The sequence below is a fragment of the Podarcis pityusensis genome, assembly GCF_964106645.2.
Source record: "Podarcis pityusensis genome assembly, chromosome: 16".
Classification (NCBI taxonomy): Eukaryota; Metazoa; Chordata; class Lepidosauria; order Squamata; family Lacertidae; genus Podarcis; species Podarcis pityusensis.
The window spans coordinates 13,707,530-13,721,271 of record NC_138041.1 but is presented as its reverse complement, the minus strand read 5'-3'; the positions used below and the strand labels follow the sequence as shown (position 1 = coordinate 13,721,271).

The 13,742-nt window shown below is 47.0% G+C and overlaps 1 protein-coding gene across 2 annotated transcripts; it reads left to right on the top strand.

Annotated features, from left to right (window-relative positions):
- Positions 1-1,053: 1,053 nt before the first annotated feature.
- LOC308465726 (V-set and immunoglobulin domain-containing protein 8-like) lies at positions 1,054-11,920 on the top strand. Of its 2 annotated transcripts, none has more exons than XM_080985908.1 (7): positions 1,054-2,470; positions 4,276-4,451; positions 5,956-6,265; positions 7,138-7,302; positions 8,628-8,750; positions 9,197-9,332; positions 10,708-11,920. In XM_080985908.1, the coding sequence occupies exons 1-7, from the start codon at positions 2,311-2,313 to the stop codon at positions 11,129-11,131; spliced, it is 1,494 nt and encodes a 497-aa protein (XP_080842034.1). In that variant the 5' UTR covers positions 1,054-2,310; the 3' UTR covers positions 11,132-11,920. The 2 variants fall into 2 exon arrangements, with proteins under 2 accessions (XP_080842034.1, XP_080842033.1); XM_080985907.1 differs by having other exon boundaries at positions 5,926-6,265.
- The last annotated feature ends 1,822 nt before the right edge of the window (positions 11,921-13,742 follow it).

Below are 13,742 nucleotides of genomic sequence, written 5' to 3'. Positions count from 1 at the left end.
TCCCTTAGACGGATGAGTAACAGCCAGGTATACCGCTGACTCTTGTATTCACTTCCTGCCTTTTTCTTGAGACTAGAGAGTCACATCCTCTCTGGCAGGCAAAAGGTAAGGACATCAGGAAAGCCCAACTAGGGGAGGCCAGAGGCCCATCTAGTCCATCCTGTTCAAACAGTGGACAACCACAATGACCTCTGAAAGCCCACAAACAGGGCCTGGGTGCAAAAGCAGATCTCCCCACTTGTGACTCCCAGCAAGCATACCTGAAGTAGCATCTCCACCCACATCGCTCATCCCAGACACTGAGGTCCAGCTCCAAGGGCCTTCTGGTGGTTCCCTCACTGCAAGAAGTGAGGTTACAGGGAACCAGGCAGAGGGCCTTCTCAGTAGTGGCGCCTGCCCTGTGGAATGCCCTCCCACCAGATGTCAACATCTACCTGACTTTTAGAAGACATCTGAAGGCAGCCCTGTTTAGGGAAGCTTTTAATCTTTGATATTTTATTGTTTTTAATATTCTGTTGTGAGCTGCCCAGAGTGGCTGGGGAAACCCAGCCCGATGGGCGGGGTATAAATAAATAAATTATTATTATTATTATTATTATTATTATTATTATTATTATTATTATCATCAGAGGCTTATTGCTGCTGATAGAGAAAACATTGTCATTGTGGCTTGCAGCAGTGGGCAGCCTTGCTCTCTATCAATTTATCTTCAGACAACCAGATGCCTTTGGGAAGCTTGTAAATAGAAGCGGACTGCCACAGCGCTCCCCACCCTTTACAGCAACTGCCATTCAGAGCCAGTGACCCACCTAGCCAAACATCTTCCTCTCATGGTGGCCAACCAGACACTTCTACACACTCTCTGCTCTGTGTTCTATGTAGACAAACAAGAAGCATTCAAGGGCATATTCCAGCCAGGCACAAACACTCCAGGAGAGTACAAGAGCAGGCCTGGGGGGAGTTTCCAGGGCCTGATGGCAAGGACTGGAGGGCCACATTCGCCCCCAGGTCTGGGCTTCCCCATCCCCAATGTAAACATCAGAGTCGAACTAGATGATCCATGACTTGCTTGATTAGGAAAGTGACAGGGAAACGCACTGGAAAGCGTGGGGTGAATGAATGATGAGTGAGAAGTCGGATAAACACCCCAGAAGCAAATCAGGATGAATAGTTATGGTTGTAGAGCCACTCTGCAGACGAATTAGTGACTCACCCCTAATCAACCCTCATGGGCCCTACAATCAGCAAAGAAGACCCCCTTTGGTGCTGCTGCTTCTGGCTGTGGTCCAGTTGGTGTTGACCCAGGAGGAGACCTTCTTGGTGGTGGCTCCCCATTTGTGGAAAGTGCTCCCTGATGGGCTGTGCCTGTCTCCCTCATTATTGACTTTCAGCAGAAACATAAATGCATTCCTTCTTTACCCAGGCATTTGATGGTGACGGGATGAGCTCCCATTGCTCTGTCCCAGCTCCTCCCAACCTAGCAGTTCGAGAGCACACCAGTGCAAGTAGATAAATAGGCACCGCTGTGGTGGGAAGGTAAACGGCGTTTCCATGCGCCCTGCTTTCCGTCACGGTGTTCTGCTGCGCCAGAAGCGGTTTAGTCATGCTAGCCACATGACCCAGAAAGTTGTCTGAGGACAAACACCGGCCCCCTCGGCCTGAAAGCGAGATAAGCGCTGTAACCCCATAGTCACCTTTGACTGGACTTAACTGTCCAGGGGTCCTTTACTTTTTACTGGCCCTGGCAACTTTGAAATTAGTAACTGTGAAGGCGTGTGATTGCTTTTATATGTTTCTAGATGTTCCAAATGTTTTGAAAATGCTGTTTTAAATACTTATTTATTTCATTTAAAACACTGTTGTTTTAAGATTCTGATGTTTTTCTCCTTGGGCTCTTCTGGGAGGAAGGGCAGCAGGGTGCAAATGAAACAAAATATAATAAATTGGAACAAATGTGGCATGAAGTCCAGCCATTGTATAGCCATTATGTAAACTTTGTGCAAGGAAATCTGGATGCCTGCTCAAAAAATGGGTCTTCTGGAGGTCTTCCCCCAAAATCCCTTATCTGGACGTCACCATCCATTGCTGTCCTTCCAAATGCCCAGCCAAATAGCCCCCGAGACATGATTTCACTGGTATGAATAAGGCTCTGCTGGCGAAAGGATGCACAGTTGTCATTTAACGACTGAGTAAGAGCATCTCTGGAAGGGAAACCGGGTGGGGAGAGGCAGCACTCATCTTTTGGGAGTTGCACATTGTGCCTTCAATTCACCCCAAAGGCATTTGCACCTGGAGGGGAGGGGCCAGGCCATGGAGATCAAAAACCCTCAGCTCCCCAGGATTTCTACTCAAAGCTCACCTTGCCTGAGACCTACCCAGCTTTCGAGAAATATTTGCTGCTCCGGAATACATTGCAGAATCATGGCTGGGACATGGGGCCTGCGGATCTTCCTTTTGTGTCTAACGCCAGGTAAGAGCCTTTGGGTAGCGCCAGAGGATAATGATGGAGGCTTCTTCTTCTTCTTCTTCTTTTTAAAGAGTGCTATGTGTGGTTTGACAGCATGGATGCTAGCATTCAAGCACACACAGCTTGCTTCCAGGCAACCCGTTTATTTGCGAGATCAGACGACATTTGAGCATTTGTTGAGCATTCCTTCTAATTTGTTTGCAGAGAGGTTAGACTTGCCTCCAAGCAATTGTTATCCAGCACTTTCCAGTGCATCTCTCCCTTGCTTTCCATATTGGAAAAAGTCTGCTTTTTTGTGGGGGAAGCTGGTTTTTCGTTGCCTGAGGGCACCAAAGCAACTTTCATTGAACAGCCTGAATTTGCTGCTATGGGATTGAATCTCTCCTGCAAGAAAGTGACAGTCCTCATAGTTTTATTTTCTGAGGCTGGCTGGAGTAATGGTGTAAACTGTCCTGGTTCTGCCACAAAGCATAGCTTTAAAAAACACACACCAAGTTTCTAGTCCTTATTGTTGCAAACGTGTGTGTGTGAGAGAGTGACAGGCGTGTATAGTGAAGTATAAGAAGCAATGAGTCCAATGGGATTAGTACTGAGCTAAAAAAAAATAGGGAGAGGATCGTTTTGTGAAAACCTGTTCCTTCCATACAGCCCCCACCCCCACCCCCATTCCCAGTTATCTTCCGGGGGGACATGGACAGAAGTGGAAATGCAGTAAAACTGAAGTGAGACTGCAGGAGGCAGGTGGAGTGTCAAGAGTTTTGAAGCTTGTTTATGGGGATGGGAACCCCAGAATTTAGGATTGTAGCATGTCAGGGAGAAAGTTAGACCGGGATCCTTCTCCCTTATATATACAGGTTTTCGTTGTGCAAAGAATTATTTTAAAACAAGCAAACGAAAAATATAGAGCAGGAGACTCTTGATCTCAAGCCCCATGTTGCATAAAAGATTCCTGCATTGCAGGCGGTTAGACTAGATGACTCTTTCCAACTCTACAATTCTATGATTCTAATATAAAATGTAGAGCTTCAGCTGTCACCTTCCTTCAAAATCTCACTGTATGTGCTTTGAATTTGTCTGGATTATATACAGTCCTTAAATCCTCTATCAGTGCTTGGTGGTTTTTACAGTATGTTGTTGTTGTTAGCACCGTCAGTGACCCTGAACCTTACAATTAGCAGGTGATGCCTTGTTGGTGGTGCCCAGTTCCATTCACCCATGACAGGGCCTTTTCAGTGGCAGCTCCCTATTTATGGAATGTCCTTCCTGGTCAGGCGTGTCTTTAAGAGCATTCCTGTTCACTTAGGCATTTGATGGCTGAAAGACACTGTTCCTGGCAACCCTCAGATCACTGGTAGAAAGAATTCTTTCAACTGCTTTTAGAATCCTTTTTTAAAAAAAAGTTTTATCATTTATGTATTTGCCACTTTGGGCTCCTTCAGGAGAAAGCGCAGGATAGAAACCAAATAAAAACATATTTAGTAGCAGTAATTATGACTATTCGTAATCATTCCTGCATTGCAGGGGGTTGGACTAGATGACCCCAGGGATCCCTTCCAATTCTACAATTCCATGATTCTAAGTGTGTGCATATTTATGACTTTTCCATGGAATGTGTGGACCACCAATGGGTCATCTGTATGTCAGAACTTCTCCATTGGGCTACAGGGATTAAAGAGCTGAGCCACAGGCTTTGCCTGAATCGTTCTCCACACTTGGGTGCCATATATAAAGGCTTCCTTTGTGGGGTGAGCTTAGCCAGTTCCGGACACTCAGGCTGCTGTATATACCTCTTTTCTTTTGCCCACCAGCTCTTTTACCTGCCGTGAAGATCAATGCCAAGGGCCGGGAGGTGGTCTACCTGGCAGAAGGCGAGTCGGCCAAGCTCGGCTGCCCCTACGAGTTGGAACCGCAAGATCATGGCTCAAACGACCTGGACATCGAATGGACACAGATGAACTCTGACCCCACAAACCTGGACAACGTGGTGAGTACGTGGGTCGAGCTCAGCTGTTGGTTTCAAAACATCTGGCCTCTTGTGTGCTCTGGAAGTGAACTGAACCAGGATGAACCCAACTATAGCCTGTTCAGGACAGGAATCTGTCGCAACCATAGTGGACCCCAACCTCTTTGTTCCCTATCAAACAGGAAACTCAAGCAACCACTAGAACAGGGTCTGGGGAACACATTTCAGCTTGAGGGGCTGCTTTGCATCCTGGGTAAACTTCTGAGGGCCATGGGGCCAGAGTCCAAGGTGGATGGGGCAACAAATGCACCTTTTTCTTTTGCACAATAGACTAATTTGATCGGAGGTCAAGGACACATTCAAGCCAGTAAAAAACACTTTGAAGAGGGTGGGGAGCAGTACCAGGGAATGGGTGTGTGTGTGTGTGTGTGTGTGTGTGTGTGTGGAGAAGAATGAGGGCCGAACAGGGGCCTTGAAGGTCATGTTAGGCTCCCAGACCTGAGCTTCCTGTGTCAGTTTATTTAAAATAGTATGGGTGCCATCAGGATAGGACTGTGGGAAAGATGTCCTGGGCTCCACTCAGCACACCAGAAAGAACAGCAGGGCTGGCAGCTTACCATATTTTGAAGAAAGAGAAGCGAAACCAAAAGCTATCTAAATAAGTTACCTCATGACATCATTTGAATAGATGGCAATGTTTATTACTCCATTAGAGGGGCAGTCTCCATAAGACCCCAGTGTCTAGAATCTAAAATTACCTAACCACAGCACCAGGGAAGGGAGAGAAATTTGATTCAGTTCCTATTTAAAGGTGACACTTTCTGGAGCCATACGTGAACTGAAGCACAGCCTTCCTTTGAAATTCACACTTCCCTGAATTTTGCAGTGCTGTTCTCCAGCCCAGACACATGTGTACAAATATGCACGTATACTCAGGTGAAGCGTGCCTGAAAATGTATACAATGATGGGAATAACATGCAAAAAAATGCATTATATTAATAGAAATTGTAAAGAAAACCACCCTCTGTAAATATTGAGAAATCCTCATGAAAGAGCTAACGAATTTCCATGAAGACTTTTTTAAAAAAATGCAAATCAATACAGAAACATGGAGAACTGAATTTAAGATTGGAATTTCTGATCATCTTATTGTTTTTTCCTCTTTGTAAACTGTTTTTGCAATCAAGAGGTGTATAAATTTTATGAAATAAACAACAGTTCAAAATGAGAAATGGAGAGAAAATGAAATTGATAGGTTTGCCCATCTATAACCCCACTGAGTTTAAGTCTATACAATTGGCAAAACTGTTACAGCCTGACATGAGAGGAGCCATCACTGTCCCACCTCCTCAGGCAAAATAATCTGTGGAATGCCAGGGGGGAAGCAAATATAGTTTTGTGAAGGAGGAGGAGGGTGTTGTTTTGCCTGCGAATGATCTGGTGCAAGATCTGTGACCACATAAGCAATTTGGAAATCTTCCTCTGTTGATTCAGCGGTGTTGTTCTCTGGTTCCTGCCCACCAGATCCTGAGCTACAACAATCACCAGGTAATCCACCCCGGCTACCATTTCCTGCAGTCGAGAGGGGGTTCCGCAGCCCACGACTCACGACATTTTGGCAACTCTGGCCTGCAGCAGAACATGGTGATGGGGGGCTCTGGCCACGACTGCTGCTCTGGCCTGCAGCAGCGGGTGACCTTTGCAATCCAAGACCCCAGCCAGTACGATGCCTCCATCAACCTGCAGAATGTTCAGATTTCCGACTCGGCAACTTACGAATGCAAGGTGAAGAAAACCACAGTGGCCACCCGCAAGGTGACCGTCATGGTGCTAGGTGAGTCCTACTGATGCAGAAAAAGGGACTGTGGCCCCATGGCAAAGCAGGAGGTCCAGGACTGCTCTGGTTTTGAGGGACTTGCCTTGCTTTGTAGAGTCATATGGCTGGGGCTGCAGGATGCTGGAATGGATGCCCCGCCTCTTTGTATGTTTTGTGGAAATGTTGTGGATAGTAGGAGAGGATATATTGATTAAATATTATCCTTCCTCACGCACGCTGGTGAGTCAGTAGCAGATACATTGCCCAGTATATAGCAGGAAGCTAGTTGGAAGATTCGTTTGAATCTCTTTACTTAAGCAATCCAATCTGGCTTGCTTAAGTGGTAACTCCTCTTAAAAAGAATAAAAACACAACAGTCTTCTTTAAAAGTAATGATAAGAAGTTTACTTACATTCCGTTCACAGCAGGTTCCCTGAAGGCAGGCTTTAGCTTGGAGTTACAGAAGAGAGTTTGAGTGGGGATTGAGCTCATGTGCAGCTGGCTGAGAGCCAGCAGACAGCAAAATACACCAAGAGATCAAGACATCAAAGAGTCAAAAGAGAAAGATGGCTGTGCGACTGGCCCTTTTACAGGGTCTCCCAGGGTCACGTCCATCTACCTGGTCACACGCAGGGGGAGGATGCTCCAGACCAGGTGTGACAGGAAGTCCTCCTGGCTGGATTAACATCCCCCTGTGTGTCCACTCTGGGCAAACAGGAAGTGTTGTACTTGACTGCTTGTATCCCACATGTTGGTGGGCCTTGGCTCCTATGGCTCACGTACTGGCAGTGCCAGAGTCTCTCGGAGCCATCCCACATTCTTCATTCCTTCCCCCCACCTCCTTTTCTTCAGACTTACTAACTGAGAACGTTTTCTCTCCCTTCCATCAGCGAGACCATCCAACCCACAATGCTCAGTTGTAGGCAAGGTAGCCTTGGGCCAGAAAGTCACCCTGAGCTGCTCCTCAAACTCTGGCACTTCCCCACTCATGTACCAGTGGGCCAAAGTCACAGATCGCCCTTTTGCGAACTGGCTCTCCGCTACCACCACTAAAGGTAAGAACCAGGAATTAATGGAGAGAGATGCTGGGATGCCCAACATTTTGCTTGCTGCTCTGGGGCGGCAGGTCAACATTGTGAATGAGGAACCTCAAGCCCTGGGTACTGACTGCGGCCCTCCAGGCCAGTCTACCTGGCCCTTGGGCTTCTTGTCTTTCGCTTGTGTGGATGGAAGAAAGAGACGGGTGCATGAGTGTGTGTAGAAACTAGCCTAGGTGAATTTGCATTCATTGCTCCACCCACTTTTGCTTCTGGCTCCTCCCACTCACCCACCTCTGGAAGGAATGCAGCCTTCCAGGTGAAAATGGCCCCCCACCTCTGGAGTAGAGGAAAGATGCTTGTACAGGAAATGAAGCAGAGGAGAAATTGCAAGGTGAAAAATGAATTTACAAAATCCTTGGGTTAAGGGAAGCAATGAAAGCAAATTAGGGATAAAGACTGCATACTAAAACTGCTGAACTTGTCACACATTTGGGCCTGAACAAATGCAACAGCTACATATTTCATTACAGGGGTGAGTTGGTCACAGGCTTAACTTTTTGGCCAATCCTATTTCCATATGTCTCCTACATCTTTCTCCCCTCCCCCAATTTAGCTAGATAGATACATGTGTACACACACTTCAGATTACATTTCAGGCATCTGGTACAATGGACTCCACTCCACAAACACATGTGCCGTAATCAACAAAAGGTAAAGTCGTATAGCCATAGGTTGGAAGTTGAACGGAATCCGTTCCAGAAGTCCATTCAACTTCCAAAACGTTTGGAAACTGTTAAGTTGTGGGTGAACATATCAGACGACACAGCGATTCTTCAAACAGCTCTTGTTTATTCAGAGGCCAGAACAGAGCTGAACTGAAGGGCTCAGTCAGCATGCTTATATAGAGCTCCAGTACCACGTTACTGTAACAACTTTCTAAAACTATCCAATCACTGAATGTCACTTTCGATCCTTCATTTGCATAACTATCTACAGTATCCCCCTGCTGGCCCAGGGTGAGAACTTCAGTACATAACAAAAACCAAATTGCGGCTTCTGATTGACTGAAGGAAGCTCCTGCAGCCAATCGGAAGCTGCGGAAGCCCTGTCGGACGTTCGGCTTCCAAAAATAGTTCACAAACTGGAACAGTCACTTCCGGTTTGCAGCGTTCAGGAGCCAAAACGTTTGGGAACTAAGCTGTTCGAAAACCAAGGTACCACTGTATTTGGTCTTGTGCAAAGCTTGCCTGGCTCATCTTGAGGTCATCGTGGAGGAGTGTAACCCAGATCAATGTGAGCTTATAGTAACTGGGTTTTTCCTGGATTTTCTCTCTCTCAAGGCCCAAATCCCGGTGACCTGATCATTCAGAACCTATCCAATGACCACGCTGGTGTTTACCAGTGCAGTGTGGCCAATAAAGTCGGATCGGCCAGGTGTGTTGTGGAGATCTCCTTCTCAAAGGGTAAGAGATTAGCATTTTTCATTTTGTCCAAATACCAAATCTCATGCTTGTCTGGCAGAGTCCGAAAAGCAAGTTTTATGCACAGAAAGCCCACAAGTTATATGCACGGAAAAGCCCTCAAGCAGGATCAGTAATTCTCCTCCCCTGCAGTTTCCAGAAACTGGTCTTCAGAAATAATTATCTTCAGAAGTTTCAGGGTCTTGCAGAGAACTCCAGGGGAATTAAATCTTAGCATAAGGAACTATCCTCCATCTTAGCTTCTGGACTCATTCTCCATATCCCCCTGTCTTTATTTTAAATTTTTGAAATCGCAGACAAATTTGGGAAATGTAATCAGGGTAGATGACACCTAGTAGCTGCCAGTCAATCAAAAGCCATCAAGCTTAGCACCTCCTAGCCATTCCGTCTCAGCTCAGTGTTCTCCATGGTCTTCTCCTCCCTTGCAGAGTCCAACCGAGTGAGCATCGTCGTGGGAGTAGTCCTTGGCTCTCTGCTCTTCCTGACCCTCCTGGTGTGTCTCATCGTGGGGCTGATCTGCTGCTGCAGGAAGAGGCGTTACAAGGAAGAGGCCAACCAGATCAGGTGACTAGAAGCAAGAGGAATATATGAGAGGAAGGGGTTTGTGGGGGTGGGAGTCCTGTGTCGTAAGCCTCCCATCTTTAAGCCGCTTCCTGCTGCAGAACATTGAAGGGGAGTCTTCATTCCATGGAGGAAACCTTAGGTCCAGGGGCCAAATGTGGCCCTCCAGGCCTCTCTTTCTGGCCCTCAATACTCTCCCAAGGCCAAGCTCCCTTACCCAGCCACATCCTCTTTCAACAGCCCTGCTTGGCATCCTCTTTGAGTGCTTTTGCCTAGTTGGAAGGTGTCCTTAAATTCTGATAATTCTTCTGTTTTGCCTAGATGAAGGAGAGAGTGGGGTGTGCACAAATCTAGCCACAAATCTCAACCTTTGGCTCTGGGACTTGAGTTTGGGGGTTCATTCTCAGATCTTTGGGGCTCTGGTGACTTCATCTAAGCATGCAGGACAGTTGCTCCAGACTCGTGATTCCGTATTAGCTAAGTGTTGCTGACTCCCAGTTTTTCAAAAGCCAAGCCAACAAGCCACCTTTGGAAGATTTTGATATCTCCATGTTATGTGAATGGTGCCACGGACCCCCCTGGGTGGGTTATGCAGACCCCCTGGGCTCCACGGACCACCGATTGGGAACCGCAACGCTAGACAGAAGCCTAATATTGTGCTCACTCGTGCACATGCAGCCCCCACAGTTAAAAATAGGTAACTGTGCACTGTGCGCAGGACTAGTCGATTGCCCGGGCTGTACTGTGGTTAGCATGATGGGCCAGAGAAACACATGAGGGTAGGGAAAGTGCTTTAAACAGTATTTCACTCATCATTTTTTAGATTCCGCCCCCCGCTCTGTGAAATGGGGAGGGTTGGAAGGCAGATTTTCCAATTGAAAAGGGCACTCAGATACTGCAGCTGGCCCTTCCCATTAGAAGAGGCATCCAAAATTAGCCGGGGAAATCGACCATTAGAAAGTGCTATAACTGCACTTTCCTGTAGTCCATCCATGCTGACTCTAATGCTTTAATGCTTGCATCACAGTTTATTGTACAGTCGTACCTTGGAAGTCAAACAGCATCCGTTCTGGAAGTCCATTCAACTTCCAAAACTTTCGGAAACCAAAATGCGGCTTCTGATTGGCTGCAGGATTGGCTGCTTCCAAAAATAGTTCACAAACCAGAACGGTCACTTCCAGGTTTGCGACGTTCGGGAGCCAAAACATTCGAGAACTAAGCTGTTCGAAAACAAAGGCACGACTGTATTATGTTTCATCTTATTTAAAAAATCATTTGTTTCCTTTGTAAGCTGGCCTGAGCTGCAATTGTTGTTGTTAGAAATGATAACTATATAAAGAAATTAAATAGTGAAACAGAGAACTCTTTCCCCTGGCAGGGTTGACACGGTGCCCCCAAGAGCCAGAGGCGGAAGCCGAAACAGCAGCATACGATCCGTCCTGGACTTCGTGCCCCACAATATCAGCTTTATGCAGCGCCGCAAGTATGGCTCTCCCAAGGAGCAGGAAGGCACCGAGATGATCTCCCCGGCCCAAGAGGCGCAGCCTGTGGATTGCAGCGGCGTGAAAAGCGAGCCCCACCGTGGCGGCTGCTCGACCACCGTCACGACAAAGGCCAGGGTTCACTACGCTCCTTCTGTGCCTTCCTCGCCCCAGGCGACGTCTTCACCATTAGCTGCTGGCCCAGATAATGGAGGAAGCTGCTCCATCACGTCCGAGAAGGGCAGGCGAGGCCATCCTGGGCAATATGGAGGCGTTGCTGTGATGGTGCCAGCCAAGAGCAGAGATGGCCTTTTAGTATAGACTGCCGCACCCGATGGTCCAACAGAACATTCCTGAACTGTGTGCTGGACGCATTTGTGCGCCGTGAATGGATTTCAAGTGCAGCCGCCAGAGGCAAATGACATAATGATTTTATTTATTTCACAAAATCCCTGAACCACTAGATTGTAATAAAACCTCTAAGTGGTCAGGTCTTTTCATGCTGGGATGGGGAGCTTTAGGCCTGGGGGCCTTGAGGCCTCTCTGGCCCTCCAAATCCTCCCCATTCTGACTCTGCTTAGCACTCTGAGTGTCTTTGCCTATTTGGAATGTCTCCTTGAACTCTTTCCAAGATGGAGGGTGGGTTGTTTGTGGTTGTGTGTGGAAACTAGCCTACTGTACCAAGGTGAAATTTACACTAGTTGCTCGGTCCACGTTTGCCTCTGGCCTCAGCCACCACTGGCGTACGGGCATAGAAAGGTTGTCTACAAAAGGAAAGCAGATCTCGGGCTCAGAAGGGTTCCTCCCTCCTGCCCTTTTGGGAAGGAAGTTATAACTTCTGCCCTACTTCTGCCATTCCCCATTGCTGTCCTCAAAGACCTGGGCCAGACAAGCCCTCCAAGTGGTTCAATGCTCACAGAAGTTCATCAAGTTTAAACCCTCTCTGAATTTTTGAAAAATCACGAAAGACCTTTTCGTTCTACCATACACTTGCGACAGGCTGGTTGCAACCTTCGACATTGTTTCTGCTCCAGATTATTTGGACTGATTGTACATTATATGCTTTTATGTATTTAAATATGACTGAATGTAATTATTTGCTGCAGCCCACGTTTGTAAGAAACGAGGGCTTCCCTTAATTTAACAAATAAATGATTAAAATAAATGACCAAGGAGCTTCTTTTCAAATCGACAGGTGAGAACGGTGAAAAGCAGCGAGCAACAAACCAATGCATTAATGCATCGATAGAATTGCTTAATGTTTCCATGTGTCAGGGACTGGCTGGATGAACTGGGGTAGTGGAAGGCAACAGCCAGGGAAACCCCAGAGGAGGAACGCTCAGAGCCAGGGCTTCATGGTGGGACACGGAGGAGAGGCCGGAGGAAGGATATAGGGAGGAGGGATGCTAAAGGGGCAACAGGGTTTAGTGAGCAGGAAGAGCCTGTGACAGGGAGCAGTTCAGACTCTGAGGCTGAAGCCGGGTCAAGAGGCTGCTGAAGAATCAAGCTCCTTTGTGGGTGTTAATGCTCTGAGCCCCTCCATCCTACGCTCTGGTTACATTTATGTGTAAATAAAACCATATCTCCTAAAGATGCCACAGTCTCCGTTAATCTTCATTCCAAGGAAACTGAGGCCTGTGTAAGCACTGTAAGCCTTGAAGTTTCTTGCCACTCAAAGATTGGTGTGGCCTGAAACAGCATTTATGCTGAACCAATGAGAGCCAGTGTGGTGTAGTGGTTAAGAGCGGTAGATTCGTAATCTGGGGCACCGGGTTTGCGTCTCCGCTCCTCCACATGCAGCTGCTGGGTGACCTTGGGCTAGTCACACTTCTCTGAAGTCTCTCAGCCCCACTCACCTCACAGAGTGTTTGTTGTGGGGGAGGAAGGGAAAGGAGAATGTTAGCTGCTTTGAGACTCCTTCAGGTAGTGATAAAGCAGGATACCAAACCCAACTCTTCTTCTTCTTCTTCTACCAATGGTCTGCCTCATATCAAGGCAGACTCCTTCTATCAAAGGTGTGTGGATCTGTTTTAATGTTGAATGGTTTTACTGCCAATATATTCCCCAATCATAACCTCTCTCTTTTTTGTGTGGCAGCCTTGAGGAAGCAATTGGCAAATATAATAATAATAATAATAATAATAATAATAATAATAATATATTTATACCCCGCCCATCTGGCTGAGTTTCCCCAGCCACTCTTGGCGGCTCCCAATCAAATGTTAAAAACAGTACACCATTAAATATTAAAAACTTCCCTGAACAGGGCTGCCTTCAGATGTCTTTTAAAGATAGGATAGCTGCTTATTTCCTTCACATCTGAAGGGAGGGTGTTCCACAGGGTGGGCGCCACTACTGAGAAGGCAAATTCAGTTGCCCCCCCCCCCACAATATTTTGGTATATGTTGCCCATCTGACTGGGTTGCCCCAGCCGCTCTGGGCGGCTCCCAACAGAATATTAAAAACACAATAAATCATCAAACATTAAAAATATATATCATGTCTATTCTTAGGGCTGGCAGTGAGTCAGTTTATGCCTCTTAGTTTAACATCAAAACCTCTGTCAACGGTGAAACCCCGCCAAATCTTGGCAAGCAACCTTTGTTTATTATTTGCCTGATTCATATGTTGCTCCTTCCAAACCAGAGTGTTGCCACCCTCTGGGATTGGCCCATATATTATTACCAGCTTACTCTTTTGCAAAGCAAACAGTGGCTACTCTTCCTTTTCTGCAAGATCCTCATTTGTTTGCACATGTGGGTGGATGTTTGTGTAAGCCTAAACGCACAGACATCCTGACCCACTTACCACATGTGTATGTGGGGAGCTAGGCCAAGGGATGGCAACTACGGCCTGTGGGGACTCTCACTTCTGCTGCTCACCTATGCCATGTCTGAGGCAACAGCTGTGGTCACAGTTCTGCGCGCACACG

Coding starts and splice junctions, on each gene's coding strand:
- LOC308465726 (XM_080985907.1), top strand. CDS start 2,311: ATGGAGATCAAAAACCCTCAGCTCCCCAGGATTTCTACTCAAAGCTCA. Junction 7,303..8,627: donor CTCCGCTACCACCACTAAAG/GTAAGAACCAGG, acceptor CTCTCTCTCAAG/GCCCAAATCCCGGTGACCTG. Junction 8,751..9,196: donor GGAGATCTCCTTCTCAAAGG/GTAAGAGATTAG, acceptor CCTCCCTTGCAG/AGTCCAACCGAGTGAGCATC.